Source organism: Lethenteron reissneri, chromosome 3 (genome assembly GCF_015708825.2).
Source record: "Lethenteron reissneri isolate LAM-NWPU_2019-01 chromosome 3, ASM1570882v1, whole genome shotgun sequence".
In the NCBI taxonomy this organism is placed as follows: Eukaryota; Metazoa; Chordata; class Hyperoartia; order Petromyzontiformes; family Petromyzontidae; genus Lethenteron; species Lethenteron reissneri.
The window spans coordinates 4,300,096-4,318,637 of record NC_083781.1 but is presented as its reverse complement, the minus strand read 5'-3'; the positions used below and the strand labels follow the sequence as shown (position 1 = coordinate 4,318,637).

General features: G+C 49.7%; 1 protein-coding gene across 5 annotated transcripts in view; it reads left to right on the top strand.

Moving 5' to 3' along the window:
• LOC133345308 (caskin-2-like) overlaps nt 1-18,542 on the top strand; it is a 418,730-nt gene that overhangs the window by 226,954 nt on the left and 173,234 nt on the right. Inside the window, exon 1 of one of the 5 annotated variants that reach the window (XM_061555967.1) lies at nt 17,727-18,149. The exons of the other annotated variants lie outside the window; for them this stretch is intronic. Coding sequence (XP_061411951.1) covers nt 18,119-18,149 — 31 coding nt within the window. The 5' untranslated portion in view covers nt 17,727-18,118. Of the gene's footprint in view, nt 1-17,726; nt 18,150-18,542 lie in introns of those variants that run through there. 5 annotated transcript variants of the gene reach the window in all.

Here is an 18,542-nt window from a genome sequence, read left to right as displayed (position 1 = left end):
ATTATGCATTCCGTATAAACGCGGCGCTATGCATTATGCAGCGTGTGTATATATTGTTTAGATGGTGTGATTAAACTTGGCAAAACATTTTTGTTGGTGTTGGGGGGGGGGGGAATTCCTCTATGGATGCTTCGCAATTTGTGGCCCAATTTATTTCGGGCATAAAAAAGAGGGGACAAAATGACGGGAAGCATGCGGTGGGGGGGGGGACCTAATCAAAAAGTTTACGTGCTGAGCTCCGGAATGAATTCAGTGAATGCGGAGAGCATCCCTGCTTCTCAACGTCGCCCGCTCTGTGCGTTGGGAACCGCAATAGCGGTGGGGGGGGCGGGTAGAGTGGAGGGGAGGAGGGCTGGGAGGGATGGGGCTTGGCAGAACCAGGCCATGGCTATTGAATATTTATTACACTATGTCACACAATTCTTGAATCCTGGGTAGTAAGTGTTAGTTCCTAATTGCTTATGCCTCAAAAGTACAGAAAATGGCTATTATTCCCCACGCAATGTTGTGACCAGGACAGTGATATTTTGAAATTTACCTATTTTCAATGAGAAAACGGGCGAATTTGTGTCTTTTCGTTCACATAAAGTCAGAAAAAAACAACATGGATTAAAATTAACAAGTATTTATACTAAAGTAATACAAAAATTACTACAAAAGATTTAGAAGTTAGTAGTTTTTCGAGATTTACGATTATACTGTAAATCACTTTCATGAATCAGCCCCCAAATGTAGCCTCCCATCATGTTCTCGTTATACTGTCCTTGGTAGCGGCGTTCAAAGTCTAGTATATCCTGGTGGAAGCGCTCGCCTTGCTCCTCCGAGTACGCTCCCATGTTCTCCTTGAATGTATCAAGATGAGCATCAAGGATATGGACTTTGAGGGACAATCTGGAATGTTCTGGAAAATAGGTAAATTTCAAAATATCATTGTACTGGTCACAAAAGCAAAGTTTGTGGGGAATAATAGGCCATTGTCTGTACTTTTGAGGCATAAGCAATTAGGAACTCACACTTACTTCCCAGGAACAACAAAAATGTTACGCAGTCTTATTAAAAACTATTTTCTTTTATTTGACCATGTAAGGCCCACTGAGCTATTTAGCTCTTTTTCAGAAGCGATCTGGCTACAAATGATAGCCCAACGAAGTGGCTTATCACGTGGGAATATATAGCAGCCAAATACTCTAAAGGCGTGATGTTGATTTTAAACGTGGAGGGAACAACCGGAAGACCCGGAGAAAAATCTACACGACTCAAGGGGGGAGAGAGAGAGAGAGACACGCAAACTCCAAATATACAGCAGCAGGCGTCGTGATCGAACCCACGACCTCCTGCATACCAGGCGTGGGAGATCACATCTCGCCAGCGTGGTGCCCTACAGGAGGGCTCCTCTTATTCCCACGACCTTCTTAGCCGTGACTCCCAATCATGCGCTGGAGCTGCAGGATCTGCAGAACCTCCTCCCCCCCCCCCCCCCATTATCCGCGTTTACTTCTGGCAAGTAAGCAAAAGTAAATGCCCAGGTAACCCAGCGGATAACAGGATCCGCGCCCTCGCTCTGTCCCGCACATCACCGAGTTTTCCATAAACATTATTTACCTCCCCCTACCCCCTGAGGTTATTTACTTAGCTAATGCTGTTATGTACGTACGTTGAACTTCTTTCGCACCGTATGCAGCCATCCGTGCTAATCGGAGGTGCCGGGGAAGGAGGTGCGGGGAGGTGACGACGCACATCCGGAAGGGATCTTCAGTTGTCATTAATGACGTTAAACAAAAGAACGTTGATCTTCTTGGTTCTTTCAGGTAAAGTCACGTAGAAGGGAAATAATAAAATAATAAAAATTCAGAAGCTGTCTTTCCGACAGACCTGTTCTTCACCTGAGGACGGCTGCTTGCGTTGTGGCCGAAACGTCGTGAGAATTATTTTATTATGTTTTATTTTTATTATTTTATTATTTCCCTTCTACGTGACTTTACCGAAAGAACCAAGAAGATGAATCCCTGCAGTCACGAAAGCTTTAAATCGAAAAAATTAACCCGTAAAAACAACGTTTTTCACTATAAATCCTTTATATGCGTGGCAGCGAACTTAATATAAAGGATTTAAAAATATATTCGCCTGTGGAGGACACGGGGATCGATCCCGCGACCTTTGGCATGGGAAGCAAGGGCGCTACCAACTGCGCTACTCCGCCACGGCCTGTGGAGGGGTTACGCTCTGGGCTCTTATACTGTGACGTTCAGCCAAAGCCAAGAATGAGTTCTATTTGAATATATGTAAAATAAAAAATTTTGCCTAAAAAGTGTAAAATTTTGGGAATTTTTTTTCACGAACATTAATTGTCTGGCACAACGAGTCTGTGTGGAAAATGTCAGCTCGATTGGATCATGGGAAGTGGGTTAAAAAACGACCGAAAGATTTTCACGGTTGTAAGCAAGCAAGCACGCAAGCAAGCAAGCATGCGAACTTAATATAAAGGATTTAAAAAGAACGTTGGGCCAAAGTTGAGAGTCCTGTGTACAGAATGGTGGGGGGGGGGGGGGGGCAGCTGGTCCCTCGACGATGTCCCACCGACGATGTCCCACCGACGATGTCCCACCGACGATGTCCCACCGATCCCTCCGGCTCTCATACGCTGCACGCAGCGTAGGCCCCCGTCTGTGTTGGGAAGCTACGGCACCCGTCGTTACAAATAGACCCCAGTGATCGGTTGTCTCAATGCGGTGTCACTACCGCATTCGAATCGAGAATCGTTTTTGTTTGTTTGTTTACAATGCGGTGAATGTAGCGCCCACTAGTGGCCGCAGGTGTCACGTGAACCCATGGACCTATTGCTCACCGAGGACCAAACAGGTCATTCAAGTACCTTTTGGCGGGGAGGCAACCGCTCATCAGCGCACACATCGCACCCTCTCCTGGCTTTGACATCCGTCCTCCACGAAGACGGATGTTGTAACCAGCCAACCACATCAGAAGATCAACGGGCCGATGCGCACATCTCCGTCATGAACGTAACATTAAAAACGAGCCGCAGCGGTGCAATTGTGGGACATGCAATCCAAAACGATGGACCGTATATTGAACAACTGTGGTCTGCACTCCTTGAATGGAGGAGGAACAGCAAAACGACACCGAGTCTCTCCTGAAGTCCTCGTCGTGGCTCGCAAACTCCCGTCATTCTCGCAGCGGCGGCTTCTGGCTGGCCATCGAACAAAGACGGTCACCGCATCGCGCTCTTTCAGACGCTCTTACGTGCCCGTCTGGAACGTTCTTCCTTCCGATATTAGGAAGCCACTGGAGCTATTCACTTTTAAATAATCTAGATTGAAAACTAATTTCTTTAGAGCTGCTTTTTGTGTTTCGTTTTTTTTTTCTTCCCCCACACCTCCGATCAGCACGGTTGGTTATGTACGGTGCGAAAGAAGATCAAAGGAGATCAACATACACACTTGGACATTTGCATTTAGCTCCTCAACATATTGCTGTCGTATGCAATAGCGCATGCTCACTCCACAGTCAGTCCTGCCAGACGTGCTCGCAGTGACTGAGCATGCCGAAATTAAGAAAATGTGTCCAAAATATTGCCCTCTCGTGCGCTATTAGTGGTGTCAATATGATTGTGCATTTTAATCGAACCCATGGTATGCTGGAAGCCCGGAAAGTTGTACCCAGTGATGTGGGGGGGGGGTTGCAATTTATCTAATGAGCTTTGGGCGGCGCTCGTTACTGTCGATGACTGCGAGCCAGTGGTAAACATTTTGCATTCCTATGTTGCCATGCAGTCTGTCCACAGGTTTAATAACCGTTCGCTTTCCTTTGCCTGGTGCAGTCCATTTAGACTTTATGATGAGTTTACCAACTCGATAGGGATTATGATGAAGATGTTTGATAATGCCACGGTTGCTGCATATTGGGAGGGTTTGATATCATTGATGTTGAACATTCGTGGCGAATTGTGAACGTGTAGACATACAGACGAGGATACTGCCTCAATTGGCTGCCAACACACGCCTGCATTGCCGGTGTATGCGCATTATCACAGATGTGCCATGAGCCGATAAATGCATGAATATCTTGGTTCAGAACTTGATTGCTCAGCAATCAGTTTTATGTGGTGATGTTATCACACATATTCTTGGTTCTTTCGGTAAAGTCTCGTAGATAGAAAACAAAAATCTAAATTCAAAGCAAAAAAAACACGACGTTTCGATCGCAACACAAGCGGTCTTCTTCCACCTGATGATGTTATCACACATTAAATCTTGACATAAAGCTTTCGTGACTGCAGGAATTCTTATTATTGGGTCTTTCGGTAAAGTCACGTAGCGAGGTTCAAAGAAAATAACAAAAGACTACGACGTTTCGATCGCAACACAAGCGGTCGTCTTCAGGAAAATGGGGGTTAGCTTCCAAGGCAAACTGTTTGTAAGGGTTTGAAATGGGCGTAGCCCAAATGTCAGCAGCCAATGATAATGTAATTGGTGGGCAGCCAACCCGACGGTGGTTGGTTTTCCACCAATCAAAGGGCTATCAGATAAAATTAGCATGTTAATGGTAGATCGCAGAGCCGCAACCAAGGGGTCGGAACGCGAAGTGACTGTGAAAGCGCAAGTTTGAAATGGGCGTAAAGCACAACTAACATCGGAAGGTGGTAGGATGGCAACATCATAGCCAGTTATGACTTAAACTAGTACACGAAATTGATTTCTCTAAGACGAAAGTACTTTGCAAGCCCACTGGCTATCAACAAAGATTCGTTCATGAAGCCATCCATATATATAAACACAGACACAATTTCAACCGAGAAGATGGGAACAAACTGAGCAATCATTGGAAGGACATTATCAACCAAACATTGGTGAACAAATCCTGCGTCCTGCCCTTTTCTTTTGATCGGCTGCCTTTCAGCGGTGGAAAGTTGCCTCATCCCATGATGGTGGATTCACCCTTCGTTGAAAACTGTCAACAGAAACCTCCATTTCTGCCACAGCTTTCCACAAGATTGGGTCCGTATTATTTTTTTTTACAATCCCCATTCGCTTGCAATGCCAGTGTGTCATTAATGGTAGTCCAGCAGTCTCCCCCCCCCCCCCCCAAAAAAAGCCTTCATATTATGTTAAGGCTAAATTTAGGAAACAACTATTCCAGGATGGCCTAATGGACTGGAGTCGCTTTAAAAGTAACACGATTCCCGGCTTCCATTCTCTTCCTTTCCATGGTAATTGGCGGCGGAGCCGGCGAGCGATACTGCGCAGGTAAATTACTCACATCAGCAGCCTTGGGCTGTTTGGCCAGAAAACGCAATATTAGTGGCAGTTGAGGGGGGGAGGAAGCCCCATTAGGAGGACGCACCGTGGAATTTGGAGGAATTGGAGGCATTAATCGGGGCCGCGCTTGCGCTGGACACGGCTGCACATTCTCATTTTTTTTTTTACTTACCCATGAGCAACAGCAGCCTTCGGCTTAAGCAGGTTGTCCAGTCAATATGCACTCGACATAGGTTGCATGACTCTCGGGCCCATCATCCCTTCAGGGTAGATAAAGTAAGTGAAACTGTCAATAGTGTGGTTGCCCCCTTCACAGGCTCGCCCCAACCAGAACACAGTGGCATTTTCACGGCGCAGGGGTTGTGAGCGGGAGATGAACACCATCTCAGTGCTCGTTTGCGCAAGAACTCGTTTTGACTTCTGTGGTTCCTTACTTGCAAGAGACACCACGGAAATAAGTCCACCACTTGCAGGATTCACTGAGGGCGTTGATAGCGTACGGTGTTTTACTTTATCAGTACTGTACCGTTCACATTTATGCCATTTGCATCTTCCAAATGGGATGAACGAATCTATTCCTCTCGAGCCACATCTTGCCGAATTTGATCAGCGGGTGCATGCACTGCAATAGGGATTGTCTGAATATATGATGAATCGGTGATAAATAGGATTCCTATATTGGTGAAGTACAGGCAAAACAACCCCCCGTGTAACTGAGATGGCACATGGAACGCTTTCATTCAGCAGTGAAAAGTCAAAAGGCTGTGAATACAGTCATACAATTATTATAGTTATTAAGCGCTTATTTGGAAATCAGTTGTTGGTATCTGCACCGGTAATTTGGAACTCGATTCCTCTGCACAAATACAGCAGCATCCAAGCCCCGTCCATTTTTAAGCAGCTGCTCAAGGCTCTCATCTGTTCAGGCTCTCACCTGTACAGGTTTTCAGCTGTTTATGCACTCTCCTGTTCAGGCTGGGGTATCCAAGATGATTCTTTTATCGAACAGTGCGATCAAACATTGTGGCGCTGCGGTGACGAGATGTTAACTACCTCGCCTGCTATGCAGGAGGTCCGTGAGTGCGTGCCCGACCCTGACGCCTGTATATTTGGAGTTTCTATTTTCCCCCCGTTGTCATGTAGATTTTTCTCCGGGTCCTACGGTTTTTCCCTTCACATTTGGAAACGTGTGTTTTGAGTATTTGGCTGCTTTAAATTTACACACAATAAGCCACTTTGTTGAGCTTTCATTTGTGATAGCCAGGTCGCTAATTAAAAAGGGCTACATAGCTCAATGGGCTTTACTTATAAAAAAAAATGTATATTTTTTAGTTTTATTTATTGTGTCCCATTTGCGAAATATGCACACGTTCTAAATTTTTTTTTTTATCATGACTAAATATTTCATCGACGCGGGGAAACGTGGCTGGGCTGCTATGTTTGTCCTAAAACCGCGGTGCGTGTCTCCCTCCGTCTCTAAGTTGTTGTGGCTATAGACAAAGGGAGAGGCTTAATGTGCTGTCATTTATTTTGGCAAGGTCAGTTGGTCACGTGGGGAACGACAGCGAGAGAGCCGTTGTGTCGGCGTGGCATAATTCTGCATTCCTCACAGCGTTGAATTGTGGGTGAAAATTTCAGCGCTTTATCTAAAATGTAATTAGACTCCGTGTCAGAGCTTCATCAGGTGGAAAATGCATCAGCCGGGGTAGCAAATAAATAACTGGCGATGTGATTGCAGTTTATATTTTAGCTTGTGCAATTTTGTATACGTATTTACAGACTTGACTAATGTCGCACGGCATTATGTGTGGGTGACTTATAAAGGTTGCCACACGCTATTAAGGCCGCATGCATTAGACATTATTCAAATACCTGGTAATGTTTGTAACAATTTGTCATATTCATTGGCTGTTTTTCTCTCGCAGTCCGTCATTTTGTCTTCAGCTGAGGATGCACAAGAACTAACATCCAAGACTTGCACGCACGTCCCGCATGCGATGTTGAAAAATAAATAAGTATACGGCCTTTTGTCAACCGACCGCTGGATGAAGGGCCTCCCCACACGGCTGCGTGGCCATACTTGACCCACGCTGGCCAGGGCGGGTTGGTAAACGGGGCATGTTCACTACTGGCTCAGGTACCACCCTCCGCTAATATTAGCCCTGGTCAGGAATCGAACCCAAGTTGCCAGGTTCAGAGCAAAGTGCGATAACCACTGCGCCACTCATCCCCATATCCCCCCTCCCATTCCAGTGTGTGTTCATTTATATATTTATACGGTGTGTTTATATCAATATGGACATAAAATGAGAGCGGTGGTGTCGTGGTTAGCGCGTTGCACTACGATCGCGACGACGCGCGTTCGATTCCCGCTCACGGCCAACACCAGTGACGATTATTTGAATCGGTTCTGGGCCTCCCCCTAGGTCGACTCAGCCTCGAATGAGTACCTGCTGCGGTGGTGTAAACATCGAGACAAAGGCGGCCGGGCACCTCCTCATGTGCCGTGTCGGCTTCCATAGGTGCTCGCTTAAAGCACTTGCCCTAACATGTGGGGGGGGGATCTTTGTCTTTGTAAATTAAAAATAAACATTCTCCAGTCTGTCAACGTGACATTGTTCTAGCCCTTAACTCAATGGGCATTTGGGACAGGCCTGACCTGGGTGTGCTAATGAGACCCCAGAAGATGGAAACCGTCCCAGAGTCTGCGAAATCAAATTGCTGTTGTGAGCCACTAGAGCATGCATTTATACAATGCATTTATACAATGCATGCATTATCCATTTATAGATGCACCAATGAGAGATATCATTGACCTCCGCTTACGCATGACCTGAATGTTGTAAGCACATTCACGCCAGCGATGTTGGAGGAAGTGGTTCAGGTAGAGTGTTAAGAGATTTAATAAGTGTCTTGAGGTTAGTTGGGGTGATATACGGAGGATTTTAAATACAACGTTGTTTTCTCTATAATTTATCTGCCTGTTAAGTTGCCCTGCATGCAATATCTTACGCACATTTACAGTTGCCGCACCACAATGTTGTAATTCTGTTATCCTTATTGTTGATGATAAGGCAATAATTACAATGACAAACACAAATACAAAACCCTCCCTTAAAGGCTAAACAGACTGTTGGGGTAAGTGCTGTTAGCAAGAACCTATTGTAATGCGGTTGTAAACGGCCCTTCTGAGGCGCCGTCAGGGGGGGAGGAGTTAGGTCACGTGGGGGGCAGAGGGGTTGAGTATAGAAGGAGGGGAACCGGAAGAGCAAGGGGAGTGACGGGGAACCAGGAACAGAGGAAGGCCACGAAGGGCGAAGCGGGGTGTGGCGAGATCGCCACGAACACGGGGGGAGCGAGGATCGGCACCGTTGGCCAGCGGTGACCGACCCGAAGCAGCGAGGAGGCTGCAGTCAGCAGCGGGGCTGCACAGAGAGGGTGGGCAGCGGGTCTGCATACAGTGACAGCCAGAGGGTCTGCACATAGGGGTAGCAGCGGGAGTCTGCATAGGGGTAGCAGCGAGTCTGCAGGGAGGAGGTTACAGTAGATGAAGCAGAGAGTCAGAGGGGAGAGGAAGCTATAATAGCAGTGAATAGCCGGGGGCTACAAATACAGGAGTTATAACAGAGTGCCGTGTGGGTAAAGACGTGAACCTGAATAAAGACACGAAGACAGAGAGAAGTGTTCGAGTCCTTTTATTACACTGGAGTCAGAAGTGAAACGGCATGGCGAAACAACTGAGGAAGAAGAATATCCCATCTCCGGCGTCGGCTTCATCATCGGACGACGACGATCTTCCTCCTGAGGTCGGCTTCACTTCGGCGGAGGGAGAGATCCGTGAGGGCCCGGGTGTGGAGGAGGTTGCCGCTGCGTCCGACCCATCTGCGTTGAAGGACGAAGATTTAAGATGGACCCGGATGGCGGAGCAACTGGCGACCCTAAAAACCGTCATCACGGAGTTGTGTGACCTTGTCACGCCAAGGGCGGCGTTGGAAGGTGATGGTGGTGATCGGCAGGAGCCCGGGTCGTCTTCGATGGCGCCGCCATCGGCCACGCGGCGTGAAGACGCCATCTTGGGCGTGGCGCACCACGGAAGGCGGGAAGCCGCCATTTTGGGGCCGCCACGAGGATCGTCCGCCATCTTGGCGACACCGCGTTGCGACGCCTTGCTGAACTTGCCGCCGGAAGAGTCGGTGACGGACGGAAGCAGGCCAAGGAGCCGCAGTCGTCACCTTACAACTGTTAAGGAGTTCTCCATCGGGGGCGATTGGAGTGCGTTCGCTTGTCGATTTTTGGCGGCGGTACGAACGGCAAGGTGGACGGACGCCGAGGCGCTGGAGGTGCTTCCGACTCTCCTTGACGATGAGTCTGTTCGTTTTTTTCGCTCTATAAAAGCTGCGAAGAAGAAAACATTGCGTGGAGTGTTCGACGAAATGGCGGACGCGTACGAGCCACCGGATGACGCCCATCGCCGCTTCGTGCAGCGGCAACGCGCACCGGAGGAGTCGCCTGTAGCGTACAGGGGCGCCGTGCTGGAACTCGCGATGGCCGCTTACCCGGAGACGGAGCCTGACCTGCTGGAACCTCTCATCTTGGGGAAGATGTTGGAGTTATCCCGGGATCTGGGCATTCCTATGCCGGCGTGCGGTCACGAGAAACTCACGTCCCGGACCGCGGCCAAGTGTTTGGACGCCCAGTTCAATCTCCGCCGCTGGAAACAAGTCACGGCGTGGACGGGCGGTCCTGTCGTCGATGGGGGGGCCGTAGGGTGGGACCCTACAAGGGCCGTGTACGTGCCGGATGCGACCGGCCCAAAGGAGCTGTCGGCCGCCTCCACTCCGTGGCCGGCTCGAAGCGGGCCGGGGCTGCGGGCTCCGCCGCCGGCGCGACCACGTCGGGACGGGGTGCCTGTTGCGCGCCGACCCGACGTCGACTGTTTCCGCTGCGGCCGTCGGGGCCACTATGCCAGGGACTGCTGGGCCCGGGTTCCGGGGCCGCCCCAGCAGGAGGCCTCGATCGCGGACGTCCCAAAGAAAGACCCTCCGGCACAGACAATCCGGCCGTGACAGCGCAGGGAGGAGGACCTTCCGCTTGTGGGACGCCGACCGGAGCCGCAGAACCCACGGGACCTGCAGCTCTTCCTATCCCTCCGCGGACGCGAGTACGGGATGTTTCTGGACGCGAGCGGGACAGTGGCGGGCCTCCAATGGCGACGGAAGAACTTGCGCCCGTCGCCCCTAAAACCCTTCCACGTTCCCGCTCGGCGGGTGGGCCGCCGACCGTCCGGGACGGCCCGGCTACCCGTACTCGCTCGAAATCCCTCACGTTTCGTTAGATTGTGTTGTGTTGTGTTATTGTTATAATGTTCTTCAATGCTTCGTGTCTTTTTGCGTGTTGGCCCTTTACACCCGCATTGCTTTTCAGGTTGCAATTCAGCCGAGGTCGGCTGGATTTTCTTTAGGGGGGAGGGTGATGTAATGCGGTTGTAAACGGCCCTTCTGAGGCGCCGTCAGGGGGGGAGGAGTTAGGTCACGTGGGGGGCAGAGGGGTTGAGTATAGAAGAGGGGAACCGGAAGAGCAAGGGGAGTGACGGGGAACCAGGAACAGAGGAAGGCCACGAAGGGCGAAGCGGGGTGTGGCGAGATCGCCACGAACACGGGGGGAGCGAGGATCGGCACCGTTGGCCAGCGGTGACCGACCCGAAGCAGCGAGGAGGCTGCAGTCAGCAGCGGGGCTGCACAGAGAGGGTGGGCAGCGGGTCTGCATACAGTGACAGCCAGAGGGTCTGCACATAGGGGTAGCAGCGGGAGTCTGCATAGGGGTAGCAGCGAGTCTGCAGGGAGGAGGTTACAGTAGATGAAGCAGAGAGTCAGAGGGGAGAGGAAGCTATAATAGCAGTGAATAGCCGGGGGCTACAAATACAGGAGTTATAACAGAGTGCCGTGTGGGTAAAGACGTGAACCTGAATAAAGACACGAAGACAGAGAGAAGTGTTCGAGTCCTTTTATTACACTATCAAGACAGGCACGGCGCACGAGGGGGCGAGTGGCCAACGCCTTACCCAGTCACCTTGGTGGCTCCCTAATGCTGTTGTTTACACACTGAACCAGGGTGCTCATTTGAGGCTGAGTGAACCTAGGGGAAGCTCAAGACCGGTTTAAAATTCACCACTGTTATTTTATCGTGAGCGGGAATGGAACTTGGGTCACCGGGTTTGCAACGCGCTGAGCTAACCACTGCGCCACTGCTCCCCTGGAAAAAAATAACACACAACAGCGCACACCCGTTGTACAACAAGATACATAAAGTATAGAATCAGCTGATGAATGATCAATTTTTTGTTTAAAACTATGCCGAAATATTCGGGGGTTTTTTGGAGGCAGCATCCATATTGATATTCGGCAGGAAATTTGTAGAAATATTTTCATTTTGTAAAATTGCCACGATTTACGTCGACAGATTTTAGGGCATACTTCAAAGCAAATTTTCCCCGTCCAATTTTCCTTGGCTACCAATCATCAGATGCATGCGATGCATTTGATCTCATCTCCATGTGAATAGCAAAGATTGGCCGCTGCGACAAAGATGACCAGAAATTTAATTTCAAGGATTTGTATTCGTTTTATCTGCTGCCGATTTAGGCTTTGTCACTTGATGTTTGTGTTATGCCCTCCAATAAATACTGGGCGGTGTGTATGGGACACTGTGCCTCAATGGCATCGTTCAGCCAACCAATATAATCCGCACTTCCGATTAGCACAGTTGGCTACGTACGGCACGAAAGAAGTTCCACATACAGTACATACATAAAACCCAAGATCAACGGTTGAAAAAAAGTCTGCGATTTATTTTCACGGTATCGGTAAAAGCGCTTCGACGTTTGATTTTAAGCAACAGCAACAATCAGCTGGGACTTGGTATGGAAACTCGTTTTTCTTCTTCTGCCAAATGGTAAAGGAGGTAAAGGAACAGTCCTGCAATTGCTCGCTCATACCACTGCTGGCGGAAGGGCTTCCACTAGAGGGATCTCTATATACAGTATATCCTCTCTAGAGAGATCCCCTCTAGAGATGTCCCCTCTAGAGGGTATGGCCATTGCAAAATCAATCTAATAAGTCGTTTTGCAGGGATCAAACTCGGTCCATTTTTTGTTCTCTTGAATTAGCATTTCAGAGTGGAGGCACAGTGTGTTTATCACACACACTGCCCCAAACTCAGCCACCCGAGTTCGATTCCCGGACATGGCAGCTTGTGAGCAATATCTGAATTGGTCGTGGGCACCCCCCTGTCCTTTCACCAACTGCACTAATCAGCACGTTGAAGTATGGTCAACATATTCCCACGACCGCTGCAGCATGGCAAGACCTTCTTCCAGCAGTTCATTCACAAAGATGCGTGTATTATTTCTATAATAGAACAAATGAACGTTATACAATAGAATACATCATACATTGGACACGCTCGTACGCGAGATTGCGTTGCCACGTATTGTTTTTCTTCCATCGTTTACAAGAGGGATTTGTACTCCTGTTTCGGGTGCGGCTCTGCCTTTGTGTGCCAGTTTCTACGTCTGAGGACCACCTCGGTGAGCTCCTTTAGCTCGAGCATCTCCGCTTACCTGCTGTTCACACCTGTCTTCAGAGTTGGTGAGAGGTAAAGGTGCAGCCCTGCAATTTCCTCCTCCGCTGGCGGCCCGCGGGGCTTTTAGTGCAGCCCCTGATGTGTGCCCCCCCCCCCCCCGACATCATTGTGCTGTCAAATGCCCAATGGTTTCAGATGTGTGGCGGCCCTCATCACTGATGATGTCTTATCGATGAAAGTGCCCCCCCTGAAAATTGTTGAAGAACCTTGCTCTAGAGAGGCCTTCAAGCTGGTATTGTAAGCCTTCTCTTCAACACCTTAGAATATGTGGGAGTACCCCTACACTTTTATCCCACCACACTCAACCCGTCAAATCTCTGGATTAAAAGTCCAGCAGGCTAACCATTGCGCCAACACAACAGCAGCACCCCTCAGAGCTTTCCTAGAGAGTCCAGACCCTCATTACGGGATGGCACAAACGGCGCACGCTTCACATAATTGTTGACGTGTGGATGAGCTGGTGATGGGTTGTCATTTACAAGCGTAGCGGCACGCTGGCAGAGCATCGGTGAAACCCCGCTGTGTGGGTGGGAATGAGCTATAAAAAGATGGTTCCTCAAGTGAAACAGGATCTTCCGTGTAAACATTGTGGCTCACTGAACTCGACGGTCGAAGCTACCAAAACGGTGTGAATACCCCGAATGGGCCTATGCACCGCTCATCGTTTTCAGGAATGCAGCTGTCGATCCTAGCAGCCGGTAATGGCTCAGCCAGTAACGTCAAAAAAATTAACCCATAAAAACAAAGTTTTTCACTATAAATCCTTTATATGCGTGTTCAATGGGCCACAACCCAGCCCACATTGGTCTTTGAAACGGGCGGCTAGAGTCCTCTCGTCCTCTGGCTTGAGATGGCTGCCACCTATGGGTCAGATGATTGTCTGCCACCATTAAGCAATTGATAATTAAATATAAAAAAACATTTTCCTAAAAGGTGTAAAATTTTGAAAAACATTTTTGACGAAAATACATTGTCACGCACAACGAGTCTGTGTGCAAAATGTCAGCTCGATTGGATCACGGGAAGTGGGTTAAAAAACGACCGAAAGATTTGCACGGTCGTAAGCAAGCAAGCAAGTGAACTTAATATTAAGGATTTTAAAAAAAGGCTCACGATCGGTCGGTCGGGAGATCAAATCCTTGGCACTGGCCACCATCCCTCTGGGGTTCATTTCATGTGTACAGCCTCGTGGGGGAACGTAAACGGCGCTTGTACTGAGGACAGACTCACCCCTGCCATAGGAATGTGAAATTCCCACCACTGGCTCGGGGCTGTACACGGAATGCGAGCACACCACCTCAGTGCACATTTCAGCCACAGCACTTTGAATTCTATGTATTTTTTAGCTGTCGTAAGGGCAATTAGGAAAATGGATTGTCAGTTACTACGGCGGGTATTGTATAGCCGTGTGTGTGTGCACGTGGCGGTGTTTGTTTTAAACCCGCAAAGAGCGTTGTTTTCCAGTCTTTAGAAAACAAAAAAGATGTCGCGTTATTTTTGGAAGATTGTCGCGATCAATTGTAGCGATGTGTGCAGTCGGCACACTGCGTTTAAATCAAGAAATGACAGCCCAATTAAATATATATTTTTAAGCCAGGTGAGAATCAATTTATATTCATTGCCTTTATTTCTCAAGGGAAAAAAGAAACCCACGGCCCTTTAGGGATTGCTATCATTGTACTATTTATATCTTGTTTGGCAATGTAGTTAGATAATATATTTTTTTTGGGTTAGATCGCGTACATTTACGAGATAGTTTTTTTTTTACATATATTTTTTGGATTAGATCGCGCGTTTATAGTTGTTGGAATTTTCGAACGTGACATTTTGCCTATTATGCCTGTACGCGGTGGCTTGCTGTCGTACGCAATGCCACACAGGGTGTTTGCGTCAAATGGGGAAGAAGTAAAAAAACGCCCCGTGGTTGCAATGAGATCACGCGCTGGACTTGCAATCCAGCGGTCGCCGGTTCGATTTGGACCTACCCGGCGCGGCAGTTGTGAAAACGATGGTGGCACGTTTCTCTAATCTCTCTGTCCACCCAGCAAGATGTCAATGGCCACGACGCAGATCGTCGATCGGCAGGTCGCGTGCAGAGACTTAAAATGTGGGTGGTAGTCGTATTACTCTTCGGTAAAGTCACGTAACACACCGCTTGTGTTGCGATCGAAACGTCGTGATTTGCTTTATTTCATTTCTACTTACGCGACTTTACCGAAAGAATCAAAGAGTATGGATTCCTGCAGTCACAAAATCTTCAAATCAAGATTGGTAGCAGTATTCCCTCCGCCTTCCAATAACGTCTGACTCGGTGTGGGGTGGTAAGGTTCGAAATAGCCCTAAGGGAGGTCCTCTAGTGCAGTGGTTCTTAATCGTTATTTGTTTTCATATAATGGTAATAAATACACGGGGTTTGATGAAACAACGTAGCTGTACTTAATGTGTGTTTTCGATTATTTACCTTTCGAAGAAAAATCTGCCCATGTCTCGCACCCCCAGGGAATGCGTGCACCCAGGTGAAGAACCACCGCTCGAGTGAGAGGTACTACTTCTGCCAGCGGCGGTGGTCTGAGCGAGCAATTGCAGGGCTTGCACCTTTACCTTCTAGACCCAGCTGGCCCCGCGCTTGTAATCACCGGGTGGGGAAATAGGCAGCAGCAGCAGGGGTCAAAGTGTTTAGGTGGTGTAAAATGGCTGGGTGGCAAGATCACCGGGCCGTTTAAGCTGTCCTCGCATAACCACGTGTGTTGTATATTCAACCAGAATGAGAATTTTTATTTGCCAAAGTAAGCACGTTACGTTCCCGGTCTACTTACACGACAACAATGTTGTCCGCGCATTGGGGGCGCGGGGGGGGTGCGACACGATGCATTCTGCACACAAGAGGGACATCTCGATTTTCTGCTCAAGCTCACACACTTACAGCGGTGTGCTTCATTTGTCGGATTAAAATGAAACTGTGGAACGGTGTCCCGTTCGTAAGGTGGCACACACTCTCCAGGGCTTGACAGACGAAATTGCCACCGTCATCAGTAGCGCCATCATCAAGGGCGACAAAGCCCCCACCCCCCCCCCCCCCCCCATACGGAACGTCTATGCACCGAGACTTCCTCTCCCTCTCTCCCTCCCGGCCGCCTCCTCCACAAATCTCTCTCTCCCCCCGTCTCCCACCACTACCCCCCTCCCTCCACCCTCGAGAGGCGAGGGTTGCTGGCGTTGGGAGAAGGGGAGAGAGGGAGGGGGCAGGAAGAGACGAGGAGCGACGGGGTCGACGAGGTGGGAAGGAGGTGGTGGGGGGGGGGGTAGCAAGAGAGAGAGATAGAGGGAAAGGTCGCTTTTGCTTTGTATTCCTGCCATTGTTTGAGAAAGCAGTGTGTATGGCAAGCACAGCGGCAGTAGCACAATCGTCACCAGTAGCAGCAGCAGCAGCGCAATCATCTGCAGCAGCAGCACCATCATTAGTAGCAGCACCATCATCAGTAGCAGCACCATCATCAGTAGCAGCAGCAGCACCATCATTAGTAGCAGCAGCAGCAGCATCTGTAGCAGCAGTATCATCAGCAGCAGCACCATCATTAGAAGCAGCAGCAGAAACCCTCCCCAGCAGCGCAACGCAGAAGCAGCGGCGGTAGCAGCAGCAGCAGCACAACACAGCAGCAGCGGTAGCAGCAGCAGCAGCAGCACAACACAGCAGCACAACACAGCAGCAGCGGTAGCAGCAGCAGCACAACACAGCAGCAGCGGTAGCAGCAGCAGCACAACACAGCAGCAGCGGTAGCAGCAGCAGCACAACACAGCAGCAGCGGTAACAGCAGCAGCAGCACAACACAGCAGCAGCGGTAGCAGCAGCAGCACAACACAGCAGCAGCGGTAGCAGCAGCAGCACAACACAGCAGCAGCGGTAGCAGCAGCAGCAACACAGCAGCACAACACAGCAGCAGCGGTAGCAGCAGCAGCACAACACAGCAGCAGCGGTAGCAGCAGCAGCACAACACAGCAGCAGCGGTAGCAGCAGCAGCACAACACAGCAGCAGCGGTAGCAGCAGCAGCACAACACAGCAGCAGCGGTAGCAGCAGCAGCACAACACAGCAGCAGCGGTAGCAGCAGCAGCACAACACAGCAGCAGCGGTAGCAGCAGCAGCACAACACAGCAGCAGCGGTAGCAGCAGCAGCACAACACAGCAGCAGCGGTAACAGCAGCAGCACAACACAGCAGCAGCGGTAGCAGCAGCAGCACAACACAGCAGCAGCGGTAACAGCAGCAGCACAACACAGCAGCAGCGGTAGCAGCAGCAGCACAACACAGCAGCAGCGGTAGCAGCAGCAGCACAACACAGCAGCGGTAGCAGCAGCAGCGGTAGCAGCAGCAGCACAACACAGCAGCAGCGGTAGCAGCAGCAGCACAACACAGCAGCAGCGGTAGCAGCAGCAGCAGCACAACACAGCAGCAGCGGTAGCAGCAGCAGCACAACACAGCAGCAGCGGTAGCAGCAGCACAACACAGCAGCAGCGGTAGCAGCAGCAGCAGCACAACACAGCAGCAGCGGTAGCAGCGGCACCGCGGGGCGAGAAGACCCCTTCGCTGGAACGCGTTTCATAATTCCGCAACGCACGCATCTCGGCCAATCGATCGCTGAGACCGGTGCTGGAACGGCGGGTGGAGAGGGAACCGAAGCGGAGAGAGAGGGTGGCGGATTGGGGGGGGGGGGAGAGTTGTGGGTGGGTGGATGGGGGTGCCTGGTGGTGGTGGGGGAGGGGGCGGAGGCGACGTGAATTGCTCCGGGTCCCGGGCTCGCCACGCTCACAGCCACACGCGGTTTCTTTGCTGCAGAGCCAGGCGGCTGAGACACATGCTCCGCAACGCTTCCTCGCATTTCGAGCTCCATCATCACCACCACCACCATCACCGCCGTCATCACCAAAAACCTCCGCTCCGCTGATTTAAATATTCGTATGATCCGTCATCGTTATTCCTTAACGCAACAACAAACAAAAAACATTACACCTTTATTTTCGTCGACCGATGTTGATAAATTGATTAGGATGTGAATGATTTTTTTGTTACTTTTTTTGTATAGATTTCTTTTTTTTGCGATAAAAGCTGAAAGATATTTCGCGTTATAGTAATAATATTAAATTGGCGTGCCTCGGAGTGACGGGAGAAAGAAGGCAGCGAAAGGCACGCGACTGCCCAGGAAGGGACATGGGTAATGCCTTTGCCTGTAGGAGCCCAGGTCAGTTCCTGATATCCCTCTGTGTGCTGTTGGCTCATTTTCATCATCAATCTCATTTCGCCGTAACTTCATTCACGTCTGCATTTATTAAAAAAAAAAAAACTCATTTGCTGCCATTGGGGGTTTGTTGTTAATGACACATCCCATTGATTAAACTTGTCACATTCTCTGCCTCTGTGTACACGAAGGGTATGTGATGCGATGCTGTTGTTGTTGTCTAACTCTGGCGGTTGTGCTGCTACCCACTGGATTCTGTTGGGGTTACACGCGCGCTCAAGCCCCGTGTGGCACTGCCTCTTGTTGGCGTCGCAAAGCATCGAAGAGCGGCATTTATGTGCAACGAAATGTAATTAATGTGCTACAGTATGCCACATTAATGTTACGTTATATGTA